This window comes from Syngnathus typhle, linkage group LG12 (genome assembly GCF_033458585.1).
Source record: "Syngnathus typhle isolate RoL2023-S1 ecotype Sweden linkage group LG12, RoL_Styp_1.0, whole genome shotgun sequence".
In the NCBI taxonomy this organism is placed as follows: Eukaryota; Metazoa; Chordata; class Actinopteri; order Syngnathiformes; family Syngnathidae; genus Syngnathus; species Syngnathus typhle.
Window position 1 is genome coordinate 8,200,837 of NC_083749.1, and position 14,988 is coordinate 8,215,824.

At 38.6% G+C, this 14,988-nt stretch overlaps 1 protein-coding gene across 1 annotated transcript; it reads right to left on the reverse strand.

The window, feature by feature from the left end:
* Positions 1–439: 439 nt before the first annotated feature.
* Positions 440–14,988, reverse strand: arrdc1b (arrestin domain containing 1b). Its single transcript, XM_061293652.1, has 8 exons — positions 14,772–14,988; positions 8,772–8,882; positions 6,410–6,460; positions 5,268–5,422; positions 4,933–5,115; positions 4,102–4,278; positions 3,182–3,629; positions 440–2,469 (listed from the first exon to the last, which is right to left on the reverse strand). The coding sequence occupies exons 1-8, from the start codon at positions 14,887–14,889 to the stop codon at positions 2,405–2,407; spliced, it is 1,308 nt and encodes a 435-aa protein (XP_061149636.1). The 5' UTR covers positions 14,890–14,988; the 3' UTR covers positions 440–2,404.

Here is a 14,988-nt window from a genome sequence, read left to right on the forward strand (position 1 = left end):
TTTATTTGATCACTCAGACTTGTGTTAAAAAAGATGCCATAAAAGTCATTCGAAAAAAAATAACATGTCAGTCACTGTTCTTATTTCATTGATGCGTAATATCCTAACTGTTGTTGTGACGAACCTCTTCCACAGGAGGTCAGGAGTACACCAGTACTCAGTTTGTGAGACTATGGTTAATTGTTTAGCCAGGCTTCATGCACATGCATTCACTGATATTTAGAATTAGAATATATGCAATTTAAAGTACTAATGAGTGATACATAAAACCTAATTGAATAAATGGACCTGAAGCCGTTCAGACCGCAACTATACAAGTGCTGGACCTCTACATTGGTTTGTACCCAAGTGCACAACAAACAGGAATGGAGAGGGCTGATTTGAATTGCAATTACAAATAACAATATACCAACTCGGAATTATTAGTCGAATGAGCTGATTATATTTAGATAACTTTTAATAGCAGTAGTTTAAAAATATGCAGCTTAATAACAATAGGATTTCATTTTAGAAAAACCAAAAAATCCAGTGTTTTGGAAACACTTAAAATGTGACATTATTTTCAAATGACCAAACAAGTCAGATAAATGTATTGTTCTATTGTACACATTTGTTATATTATACTGTGTACTGCACCTGTAAACCAGTTACAAGTATATAGAGAGAGAGAAAGGAAAAAAAAAAGGTACCACTTGTCAATATGTGCAAAAGAATGAATGTAAAAACTGCACCAAAAAGTGGTTAATCATTTCACTATCATACTCTTTGGTCTAAAAAGGGCAAACCAAGGATGTTGCACACAATGCAAAATCCTTTCAGTCGAACACATTTTTCTTGGCAATGACGAGAGTTGCATTCTTACAGCAATTCTAGCAGGTGTAAGGGCCTGTTGTTTCTGCTTGACATCAATAAAGAAACATTTCCATGCATGAAGTGTGTAGGAATAGTCCACATTAACTGCACAAGTAGACTCTGACATACACCCTGACAGAGAGGGAATAACTCCATTAAATGCTCCAACAGTGAATGACAAGACCCAGAAAAGTAGAAGGCAAACATTCAGTAAAATGCAGAAAGGTATTATTGCCATTTTAATTACAGTAAAAAAAACTTTGTTTCTGGTTGTGCCATAGTTGAAAACCATATGGCAACTGCTACGGTCATAAAATAGTGCTAAGATCTGTGTCTTGATTCATACAGGAAGAAATTATTAGTAAACAAAGCTAATAATACAGTAGATCCATTCAGATTAGCAGGTGTGCAGATCTCAGCCAATGTTCATCTCAAACATGTTACATGTAATTAAAACCAGTGTCATGACATAAATTAGATTACTGCGTGCCATGCAGTTAAAAGTGATGACAGAATATATGAATTTCAAATTTGAGGGAAAGAAGTGAAAATGAACTGGCAAATCACCTCAGAATAAAGACAAAGGATGGCTAGTAAAAGTGGGCCAAGTGCAACATACTATCACAGCACTGCACCCAAGGCACACAGCATTTACCAGAAAAAGAAGCAGTGTTCAAAGCCTTTTGTGGTTTTGGGTTAAATTACATCCACACCTGGCCTTTCTGCCTTAGAGCTCATTTTCAGACTCGACCACTGCTGATGAGCGCAGGTCTCTTCTTGCGTGATCCGCATCCAAAGCCTCCACTGCGTCTACGTCTGCTTGCTGTACAACTTGCAGGAGGTCAAACTATTAGTCAAGTTGATGTTGTGCTCGCTGTGATTATCTTCACAATTGTCTGATAACAGGACATATTCTCTCCAAGGGAATTAATTTCTCCAAAGCAACCTTTGGATCTGGTCTCTCTCATATGGTGTTGATAATGGTCAATACTTAGAAGGAGTGGAGCTCTTTACAAGCCCTAGGCTTCGTCTCCCTCCTTGCACAGTTATTGATGTAATAATATGTGCTAAACAATAAACTAAACTAAACTAAACTATGTGGTCCAGTCACATAACATCACTTCAGGTCAAGTCACTTATCGTGATTTCAATTTCTCAATTATTACATTACCCATGTGGGCAGGTAAGACCCATGACAGGACTCTCGTGTCAGGTATCAGTCTGTCCAGGTTACCTCAGAATACTCTGACCTGCTGTTTGGCTACTATGTGCCAGTTAGAGCACAGAAAAATAAAATTTAATTGGGTTCACATCGCTTTTTGTCATAGCAGATAAAGTCCAGACACTTTTGAATCTTAATTTAAGCACAGTGGTGTTAAACTGCTCTGTCTATCACAGCATGTGTGATCAAAATCCAATTCTTATTTTCACAAGACATGAACTCTTTGTACTTGTCGAGGACATATTCATCTTTGGCGTTATGGAGTTGGTCCTGTTTTCATGAGGGTATTTCCATGATCCGGAACTGTGGGCGGTGCTTTTTCATCAGCTTCTATTGTCCACTGTTTAAACTGAAGTCGGTGCTACTGCAACTTTCTTCATAAGTGGGTGGAGGCTCTGTGACAGAGTGATATGAACAGACAGTTACTTTCATGAGTCATTCAGAGAAGTTGCTTCATCAACCACTTCTTGTATTGTCTATATATTTTTAAACTGAATTAGTGCAACTGCAGCTTTCTTCATAAATGGGCAGAGGCTCTGAGACACAGGTTCAAACCGGATAGGAGATCATATTGCATTTTTTGCACGAGTCAGTCCGAGAACTTGGGAAAAAAATTACACAATAATAATGTAAATGAATAGGACAATTCTTGAAAGTACCAGGATTTACCTTTAAGGGGGGTGGGGGGCGGGGGGGGGGGGGAAACACTGTATATTTGCTATAAAAAAAAAAATATTGCTCTGGGCTTAGTTGCATTCCCACACTTGAATAGCAAAGATATTGCAATATGAAAATAAAGTTACTAATTAATCAGTTGCATTTCAACTTATGTTAGGTTACCCACAAATAACCTACCCTTTTGTGTAGGCTTTTTCTGACATTTTTGACATTGTACAGGTTATTGGTCACGATAATGGTGGAAAATGTTTTTTAATTACTTCTTACTTATCGCTTAAAAAGGGCACTTAAACATGGTTTTAGTATATTCACAGTTGGGTTGAATGAACTCTCGAGATTGAGAAAATGAATTTATTATTATTTGCGCATAGAAAGGACCCTCTGTGACACAAATGTGATATTTCCTAGCATGTATTACCATGAGCTTACCATGAGGATAGTCCCAACTGCTATATTCTGGAGGCAAGATGAGAGCACAGGAAGTGGGGACAGGTGTGGGGTCTTCATCAGTAAAGAAAGGTATGGTAGCCCCAGTTGAAACACAGAACAAGGGGGCGGACGCGTCGGGCTGTCTGTGGCTAGGTAGCAGCGCTGTACTGGGTGCATGGCTAAAGGCGCTCGGTGACATGTTGACAGCCTCACGTTGCTGAGAATGACTCTTGGTGGGAATCGCTTCGCTGGCATTAACACCTGCACACAGCTCGGCGTCGCCCTCAACCGGAGGGGCACTGGGCGTCAGTCCTGCTGCATTGGGTGAGCGTGGCACATCGCAATGGTCTAGACAAGAAGGTACAGTCCTTGCAGGAGACAAGTTCAGGGCAATGTTCCCAATGTAGATGGGCAGGTTGACAACTGCCTCCGGAGATTTTAGTGCGACCTGTAACCAGAAACAATTACTGTATATATGAGATTTTTGGTCAGACATACAAAATAGAAAATATTTACCAGCACTTGGGGGAAGTCAATGACACATCTGACAATTCCAAACTGCAATACATCATGGCTTCATAATAATTTGCTTATGAAATAATTTCAGTCAGCAGAAAGTGCTGGATTTGATTGATTAAAAGTTTGGACAACTAAATGATGCAAAAAATATTGAAAGAAAGGGGCAGCACACTTCATCAGGCACAAATTTTTTAAATGCCTTTCTTAATCAAATGAAATCTGCAAATGTGTCAGTTTTTAATAGGAGTTAAATAGCACTTGGGGAAATTTAGAATGCGACAAACCAAATAACACTTTTTCCCCCCCACAATGTTCTTATGCATCTCATTTGTAAAACCCCAATGGGAAATGTAAATATACTCTTACAATTGTGCCAGGCATGAACAAGCAGTCCCACAGACCTGAATGAAATAGTCGATATCTATGAGGCTGCAGCCTATTAACGAAGACTGAGGAAGAGGTGGGACAATGATCTGTTCTTTCCACTCTGCGTGTTTCCCTGCCTTAACTCCGGCTCCCTCCACCTCTGCGATGGTTCGGAGGTCAAATATATGCCGCTTTGTCTTGTAAGTCACTTTCTGGTAAGAAAAAAAAAACATGCAAAAGACATGCAAACAAAGACGTGTCAGTAATCACTGGCGGAACTAGAATTTCTTTTCCTTGAAGTGTAGCCAAGGATATCTCAGGGGTCTGCAAAACATTTATTCATTCGTTCATTTTTGCAACCCCGAACCCCGACCCCCCCCCCCCAAACCCCCCCCACCCCCCCCCCCCCCACCCCCACCGCCCCAAATTATTTAGAAAACACTGATAAACATTCATCATATGTTCCCTGCGAGGGGCAGGAGGAAATGTGGGGAAATATTCACAGAAAAAACAGGAAAAAAAAAAACTAAAAATTCAATTGTCTGGTCTGGCACCTGCATAGTTCTGGGGTCCGAGGGGGCGTGAGAGCTCTAGCTCCGCCAGTGTTACTAGTACAAATCCTTTCACACATCTATTCACCAATTGCAGGGATTGGTTAGTTCCCTGCGTTAAGTTCCTTTTAAAAATGAGCAAAGAAATCACAATTAGTCCAACTACTATTTTGCCTGAAACTAATTCCATTGTTTGGGTATTCCCATGATTATAAAAATGTGATGTTTCAGAAAGGAGGTGGTGGTTCTACAAGTAAAGTGTTTCTTCATAAATCATTTTCATTTCCTCCGATTGTTCAGGGTTTTAAGCTTTACCTGTATGAGACTTGCCAGTACACATCCTGTGTCTTTTCCAGACTTGTTGTGGATCTCGGCGGCTAACTTGATCACCTGACCAGGGATATAGCCCCTGAAGTCACTGTGAGCTTTCAGCATAAGGGTCCCAGACTTCACCAGAAGGTAGTTAAATTTCTTTGTGGTGACAGCGTAGTTAAAATGCTGAAAAGACAGAGAAGCAAATTGAATTCAGCATTTGCAAGCGAACAATGTGTCACTTTGCTGCACTGAGATCTTCCTCAGACGTGAAATCAAATAAGCATTAATCACACCTAAAGGTTAATGTTTGTTTGGTTAATAAGATCTGCACTTACATCAATATCCGGGACCTCATTAAGGTCGAGCAGGTTGAGAAGGTAGAAGGGCCTCTGGGCTTTGTAGTCCTTGGCAAAGCGAGGCGTGTCAATGGCAGCTTTCACATGGTAAGTTATCTTTCCAAATGGTCCTTCAAAAGAGGTCGGTGCTGCAGCTGATGGACAGCCAGAAAAAAGGGAATTTTAAGTCCTATGTCTTAAATATTGCACTTAATATGTTTTGTTTCAACCGCATTGGGTGACATGAGATGGATGTGCTGCAAATGTAAAATAAACTCTAGGTATTTACTTTCATGGATAACCAGAATAACTCACCTTTCAAGTTGATTTATTTGCCAAAGAGGCTTGATTTAATATCATTACTCGCAAATGGTCAACGTCATACATGCAGTATGTTCGCAAAGGCGATTCATCTCAGAGTAACAAACACTAAAGAGGAACAATTATGTGTCACTGCTCCATTTTCACAGTTCCCCTCTCCATGCATAAGCTTTGTCCCAGAGGAACTACAATATTAAAATAAGAAATGATAACCGGTGTCTGTGTTTCATTTTGGAGGGTCCACCTTATGCCTCAATGTTCATTTAAAAAATATCCTGCACTCATAAAAGGAGATCTTGAGGGCAATATTTTTTCCCACCTTGACATTTGCTAAAATCACCCACTTGCTTTTCTTATGCAAAGTCTTTCAGTCAGCGAGCATGAGAGGGAGCGAGGCAAAGCAAGGGGGCATGACGACCAATTAATCCGCGACTGCACAACAGGAGAGGGACTAAAAATAAACCGAACCCCTTGCGCTTCAGCCCACGCTAAGTATGCGTGTGTGAGATAGCAAACTTCACTCTAACTAGGTATGTTGCACTGATCTCAAGGTTACTCGCACAGTGATACAAAAGAGGCGTTTAGAAGGCACATGTTGATGTATTTGAGAAATTCATTCCACGTTTCTTAAGGAAGGAATCAAGAATCACCCCACCACTTACAATCACAGTTCTGTGGGAATTTGCTTTGTGCCATGCTGTACCAAGTGATCAGATGTCCTGGATTTCTAATAAAAATCCATGCAACATTTTAGTAAGAAAACAAAAGGTGTGCCCTGAACACCAATGAAGTCAAACAGTTTATGGAAAGAAAGTTCACACCTGGGATGAGAAACTGGAAAGGGAAATTGTGTTCGCCTGCTGTCAGAGTTCCTGTGAAAACAAAACAAAAGAATTGATCACTTACAATACAGTGTAAACACAACTGAAATAAAACACACAAAAGAGAAAAACATTTGCTGGTGCAGAGATAAGCACAAGCCCTCGGGTGTTTTTCTCTTTTTTGTTAGCCACAAGCAAACATTGGATATCAAGGTGGCGTCTTATTTTCCCAGTGGAATTGAGTTTCACTGTTGGAGATTATGTTGCTCAAAAGACAGATGAACTGATATGTTGTTTGAAGGGGACCGACAACTGAAACTAGCTAACAAGGGTGATTAATAGCCCAATTAGTCATGGCTAAAACACTTAACTGGTAAAGCATTTCCCAGCAAAGTTAATCAATAATAGAAAGAAAAAAATCGAGATTGCGTGCATTCTTCTGCACCAGTACAACTTTGGGTCAGCATCCTTTTAAGCACCTGCCCTGTCTTGGAATTTAATGATGACAAAACTATGACGGTGCCTTATACCTGCCTGAATTTTTGAAGCAATGCTTATAGCCGTGTATGTATTTTTTTTTCTTTTTATCTCACTGTGCTGAGAGACAACAGCATCAAAACAAAATCACCATTAACACAACAGTGTTCTGTTATTATTTAATGAATATGACCTACCTAGCGCATTGTTTACTCCATAACAATAAGGTTAACATATTTTAAAAAAACACTTTTTAAAACGTTCGCATTTGTACCGTACTTTTCGGACTATAAGTCGCGTTTTTTTTTTCATAGTTTTTCGACTTATACTCGGGAGCGACTTATATACATACATATATGTTTTTTTTTTTCACTTTTTTGGGCATTTTATGGCTGGTGCGATTTATACTCCAGTGTGACTTATAGTCTGAAAATGACGGTACTCACAAGGACAATGGGCCTCATCCACTAATTCTGGGTATGCACCAACCTTATGCATCGTCTTGAAACAAGACCCAATAAACGTGCACAGCATGCCATTTGTCGCAGTTGCATGTTTAACCGAATTGGCAAGAGCATCTGCAGGAGTTTCCACCACAATTAAGATAATGGGCCGATGAAGATAATTCATAGTCTTGTAGCGATGACAGCTCATTTAAGTCAGAGCCGAATATATCTCTCCTCACGACATGCCACTCTTTCTAAGTGGTCTGGTTCATGAGATGGGGGAGGGGGGTTACTGTGTGTGTCATGTTAACTATTATAGCCAATGCACTGGGATGACATGAAGAAAGAAAAATAAGTTTAAATGTATCTATGCCTATATACAAAACACATGATCTCACTGTACAGTACATTCAAATTGATTGGTCCATATTTGAACTCATTATTATTATGCCTTTTTTGACAAGTACTTTTGGGAGCTTGTTTTATGCATCTCGTGGTGGGTGATCACAAACACATAACTGGCAGTTTTTATTCATTTCGCTGGCGTATCGTGTAATAAATGATGGAGATGTGGATTATTGGAAAATTAAGAGATCAAATTCTCAATGATTGTGATTCTTTTTTTAATTGACTCAATTTTAGTGATTGAAAAATAACATGAATCTATAGAAAGGTTAACTTATTATCCTGTTCCATTATTTCTTATCATCTTGCTACAGCAAGCTTGGGTTGAGGTCACATCATCAGCAGCAGCAGGAGGAGGAGGAAAAATATCTTAGTTTCTTGTTGGTTATTAGCTGATAATGGTGACAGAATGAAGCGTTGAAACTGACACGTTCATATTATCGTCACTCTTCCAGGCATCACATTAGTCATATGTTGTCCACTTTTTTTTTTTTGCTTAAGCGTACATCCCATTGGCATCTATCTTCGTGCTAGTTATTTACCTCACTTGTTTCCCACCGCTTATGCTGCTTAGTCCAAGGGGCAAAGCAGGCCAATTTTGAAAGAGATTGAGACGGAAAAACTGCAGCGATAAAGGGAAGGACAGAGAGGCTGTGTCATGCATTATTTATGCCCTGCTCTGTAAAACGTATGCTGAGGAGTTGATTGGATGGGATTTTTGCTCTCATGGATTTTAATCCTTTTTTTTTTTTTTTTTTTTTTTTTTTTTTTTTTTTTTTTTTTAACATGTACAACTAAAACTACACTACTACAATCATGTATGCATAATTAATAAAATAATTTACACATAATTTTACATACCAGTGTTCTGGAATAACATGTACTACATTCATGTTTAATACTTTTACAATTTCAGGAATAATAGTCACAGTTACTTAGCCAAACCACCTCTAAATATAAGCAGCTGTTAAAGAGATTGTTGTAAAAATGAAATAAAATATATATAATAAAATTGTAAAACTAAAATAAATTACCTTTGTCAGCGACAGATAAAGTGCTGTTGAAGTACTGCTCCACAATAGTCCACGATGTGTCGTTCACTTTATTGGAAATCCCACATGAGCCTTGACAGTTCACCTTGATGGCTGTGTAAAGAAAGAACAACAATGCCGTGATTGCGATTGAATTTATACTTTACACACTTGAGACGAAGAAAGGAAAAGTGACTGGCTCTTTTTCAGTCTAGTCAACAATACTATTGAATCATTCTCCCTTTTGATTGAAATGTAAAGGCGAGAGATGACCCCATCAGGATCTTATGCTCAAAGATTAGCAGATACTGATGCCAATAACCATCACATGGTTTACATTTTTCAATATTAAATCTTCCCATTTAGGATTATTTCAATCACCGATTAATGTCAATTATTTTTGGCCTCTGGTTGGATGAAAGCTGCAACCAATCACAATAGGTGGCTAAAAATGTATGTGACGTACATAAAGACCATAACATCTGTAGTTGGTTTTAGAGTACATCTGCAGTGTGATCACAGCCCCTCTGTGTCACCTCTCATCGACCTTTTTTACTCGTGAGGATAAGAAAGCCATCTGATAAAATACATAAATACATACACACGTGCACACACCCACAGTCTGACAGCAGCCAGAGGATTAATCAGAGGCAGCCAAGCAGCACTGGGAAAAGATAAGATAATTTCTAATATTTATTTTAACCTCAATCCCAAATTTGAGCCTGAGTTATAAAATAAAATGATTTTATAATATATATATATATATATATATATATATATATATACACACACACACACACATACACACATATATATATACATACACACATACATACATGTATATGTATGTATATATATGTAATACATATATATATTAGTCATTGTATTGTGCAATAGAAATTGTTTTTATTGTTTGCATCCAATTATAGTGCATCTATTCTGGTTCAATACATTTGAATCATTTGACATGTGCAAAATATAAAATAGCATTATTTGAAAAATGCAATGCAAAAGAGAGCATTTGACCAAGTTTTCATTCGCACCTTTGAATTCCACCAATCTCGCTCAAAAAAGACGGACACACACGAGGAGGCAGATGGCATTGCCAGATTGTTGGCACAATTTCATGAAGGAGCGAGAGTTGAGCCTTGTAACGATGCCCACAAATAAACATTCTGAATAATAAATCAAAATCGAAATATAAATTAAATAAAGATAGAGTAAACAAATCTGAGAAACAACAGTCTTTGTTCTAAATGTATTCTCCTAAAGCCATTCACATCTCGTTCGGCTCAGTCAGTCACTGAACAAGCAACAATCTTAAAAAAAACACGAGCGTCATTGTAGTGATGATGTTATGACTTGGGATGAAGATGCATCAAATTTATTGGGATGCGCAAATAAATGATTTCCTGAGGTTGCACAACAGAAGTTGGATAGCAGCTGGAAGCTGAATATGGTAGCACATGAATGTTCACTAGAGGCCAAACAATGAGCTGTTCAACTTGCAAGGAAAATGTCACTCACCAGTGCTCAGGATGCTACGTGTAGAGCATTGCTCTGACTCAGCAGCCAGCTGGATTTGTTACCAACACATTGGAGTTCATCCAAATCCTCTTTATGGTTCAGTGAGAGTGTACGCGAGTAGACACAATCCTGGTGCTGCTGCCCGTCAGAGAGATGTCGTCAACTGTTTTTTTTCCCCCCCTGGATGAGTACTTGACTAGAATATGTGTATAATTCGCAAGCTATAACAACAACCTCATTGGTGCTGATAGGGACCAGAATCAAAACTATTACTTTCCACATGGTGTCAGATCTTATATTTCAAAAATCCAAACAATTCGACTAACTTTGGCCTCTTAATGAGCAACATTCTGTAAGGAAGGCTCGACCTGCCTGAGCTTGTTTAGCTCTTTTTCTTTGTCGCAAAACCTATTCACCCAATGACGGAATCCTCTCCTTCAGGGCATAGTTTCCTGTTTTACTTTGTGTTTGTTTTGCACCACTTGCTTTCTTTCTTTTCTTTCTTGTTTAGACCACTTCTTTTGCTTTCTCACACTCATCCAAATGCACATTTACGACTACAGAAAGTGTTGAATTATAAATGTATCAAAAACACAGAGCAAGAAATCGGATTCGATTATTTAAGAGTAATTAAATGGAATTAACTGACGGAATGAAGTTCCTCTTTGCTGTATCATTTTGCACGAGTTCTTAGATGCAGATCTTAGATTCTCATTACCTACAGACAGGCTTGCATCAAAGATCTGATATGGTGTTTTGAATACACAACAAAAGAAGTTTCCACCACCATCACCTAAACAAAAAAATGAAGATATTATCTCAAAGAATGTGGTCAATCTACCAAAGAGTCTTTCAAAAACGATTTTTAGTCAACAAAAACACACTGGAAAACTCCCTGAATGCGAGGCACCCTTAATTTGTTCTTATTTGCTGAGCAATGTAGTCAGAATGGATTGTAGAGGATTTAGAGACACACATCTGGATGCACAATACACACACACAAATACAAACAAATCCTTGCATGTTTGCATGCAATGATAAGAGGTTTATCCCTGAAAAAGTTATATCATAATACAACTAGTGGCCCTGCATCTAATCTGCACATTCTGTTACCCACTACACTTCAATGTTTCATTGAACAATTTGACAACTCATAGATACAGAGTAGTGATATCGCTAGCACGTTTCACATAAAATTTCACGCTAAAACATGATCATGAAAAAACATTTAAAAAAAAAAAAAAAACAACCATCAAAATGATAAAACGTAATATATATATATATATTATTTTTTTTCGACACAGATGATGAGTCACTGTCGTGTCAAACTGCCTCAGTATAGTGTCAACTACTGACGAGGTGGACTAACCCGGGGCCAGATTTCTTTTTCTTGAAGTATCAGTAGTCCCCATGAGTACCAGATACCTAAAAAAATAAGTGTGGTAACAGCTCCGCTGCTCATGCTTGTAAACACTTGGATTTTTTTATTAGTTTTTTAGAAATTTTATTTTTGACCTTAACGGCATTGTAAACATAGTCATCAAAGTTGCAGAAGATGATAGAACAATACTCACAGGTACTTATTCTGAGAAAATTATTTATATTGCTGCAGCTTTATTCGGACCTTCCACCAACTACAGCTTTTGGAGCACTGACATGAATTTACTGCAGTTTAAAGACAGTGAATGGTACTTAAGGCTATTACCATTCTAACTATACAAAGCATTTTTCTATTAAACAAATAGGAGGTAATAAATTAGGTCTGTTGCATCCACGAGTTGACAAAAGGCTTTGAGTTGAACCTTTATGTTGTGAACTTGCTCAAATGAACTTGCATTACAAAGGATAGGCAGGCTCTGTACTTCTACTGTTGTGGAAACTTACAGTCTGTGACATGCTGCAGGACCATGAAAACATCACAAAAAAGTTCTGAGGAGAGATTTGATAGTATGCATGCATATTTGATCACAATGATCACTCAATAAATCTAACATCACAAATTACTACGTTCAACTTGTATGTAACTCATATCTTATGAACCTACTTCAACAACTTTGAAAAGGAAGACAATCAATACAAATACTGTCTAATGGTGTTATCATCAATAATACAGTGAGGCAGTAAATTTGGTCGAAAATATTGAGTGTGTCTCACAAACAAATGCACAAAGGACACCATGTGTCCTGATCAACTAACTCTGCTGCCAGTGAAGCATGTTGAGTCTGGAAAAGATGTGCGGAGCTTCTTCTTATGAGGACTTGACCCCTCTCAGTACACATTAGTAGCCTGATAAAAGTGTATAAAACCTATTTAAATAACTAGTCGGGCTCACTCAATAAACCAGCAACTAATTGAAAGGCATGAGGACACAACTGGGATACAAATGTTTTCCTGGTTCAGCATGATTCAAGCAGTCTTGGTGATTGAGCAATTAGCAGTCATGCTTAAGAAGTGCATTGAAAGCAGAATGCAAGCTCAGCAGTTGCAGCACATTCATTCTGAAAGCCTAAAATGGAGTGCAATGCTGTTGAACCAGAATACCTTATCGAACAGGTCGGAGGGCTCCTCACTATATAAATCACAGGTGAATCTCAAATTAGAATATTGTTAAAATAATTTACTGCAATCGTTCAATTTGTGAAACTCAAATTACAAAAGGCAATCCCGCTAAGAAAGGGTGATGAAGACATTAGCTCTTAAGTAGAGGGGGAAAAAAAACATCAAGCACCATCATGCATTTATATTTCCAATTAAAATCAATAACAGACCAAATAGAAACTTGGGGTCATTGTCTCTCATTGAACACTGCAGCTGGGGTGAAGAGACCCAAAAATGTGGCCATTCCCTGTGGCCCAGTGCACACTATCCAAGCATTCTTCTGTAGAATTTAGCAGTTTTCCTTCACTTGGCAACAGCTGACTCATGCAGATGGCGTGGGATACACCTGGCCCATAATGCTGACCGGCTGGCTGCCCAAATAGTTGTAACCACGTTACAGTAACTGCCGAACGTCATGGAGGGCTCGTTATTATAACATCAAGTCAATTCCCATGGAGTGGCATCAATTCTGTTTATATTTTAAATTGGTCCTAATAGCCCACAAATAGCATACGTAAATGCATCTCACTTAAAATAAATGTATTAAACCTACCAGACAGGAATTTTTTTTTTTTTTTTTTTACATGTCATGTTTTTTGTGTCTTTTTGCATAGCCAGTGCTAAATATCAGGACCAAATGTGCATACCATGCATATTTCTGTTTTGTGTGTGTGGTCGAGTATAGAATTTGAAATGTGAACACTACCAGACAGACCCATGGCAGAGAAAATGAGACCAAAATAAGACTAAGGCTATTTTCATCCACAACAACATATCTGTCTGAACACCAACAACCTCCAGATTACTGATGACATGAGTTCACACACTATCAAAAAACTGCTCAAGAGAAATGCCAAATTTGAAAAACTGCTAAAGCATTGCATTGTAGTTTGGGGAGGGGCTGCTTAAATATTTAGGCTTTAATAAAACACAATATTTTATAAGGAAGCTAGACAATATGAAGCTGAGTCACTTCACCAGCCATCTCACATCTATCAAGTCGTTGACTCCACCCAGGATTCGTCATTTTCAAAGCAGAGTAAGACACTCACATTCACACGTATAGTCTACGAAATGGAATTGATCCCACATTGATTCCGTAAAAGTCCACCACCAATGACTTTTGTTCATCAGGACTTGCGCAATATGTTCTTGCTTGCATGAAAGCCATTTGGACTCAAATGTTTTGAACAACTTTGGATTCATATTTTGTCCCCAAAATGTTGATCTAATTCTGAGGTACATGACTCCACAATAGTAGGCTGTTTCATCATAAGGATGTGAACAAACAGAATTTCCACGTTGGCAAGTTTGGTATGATACTTTACAGGCTTTTGTTTGGCAAACAATTCCCAGACCAGCACATTAGAGTATTCCCCTCTTACAAAAGCAGCTGAAAGCATATCCTCGAATATCACAGAAGAATCCCCATAAGGATCATTCCCATACAATGGGCACATTGTTCATTTCAAGGGCAATTACTGAGACTCTCCCCACCTCACTACTCAACTTTAATCCTATCATTGTCAGTTGACCTAAAATCACTTTTTCTCCATTCATGACAGAAAACTATTCAATTTGATGTGTCCAAGTTCCACAACCAAACAAGTAAGCCATGTTAAGAGAACAAGATGAGGCATCAAGCAGGATATAGTCCAGGAAGTGGCTTTCACGTCCTGATAACCAAACACCACCGACTCACTCTGAAGAAAAACAACATGCACAACTACAACCGAGAAAAATACTTTGTGGCATTTAAAACGCACAAGTCGAACGACACTTCAACATTTCCGCTGGCAACTTTGCCCACAATCGTGTCCCTGCATGCGCGCTCCCCCAGACACACACACGCCTTTCCCGTCTCATGTTGGACATTACCTTTGTACTGCAGCGAGTTGCTGATTCGTATTTTGACCGTCCCGCCGAGAGATTCTCCGGGACTGTATACCACCTTATTATTGGTGAAAGTGATGTTAAATTCTTGAAGCTTTCCCATGACTGCGCTCCGCTACTCGATCGTTCGCGTTTAAGACGCGATGCTCTCTCTCACCTGCTGCCTCGAGAAGAATTGACGTCACTGAACGGTGCGTTGACA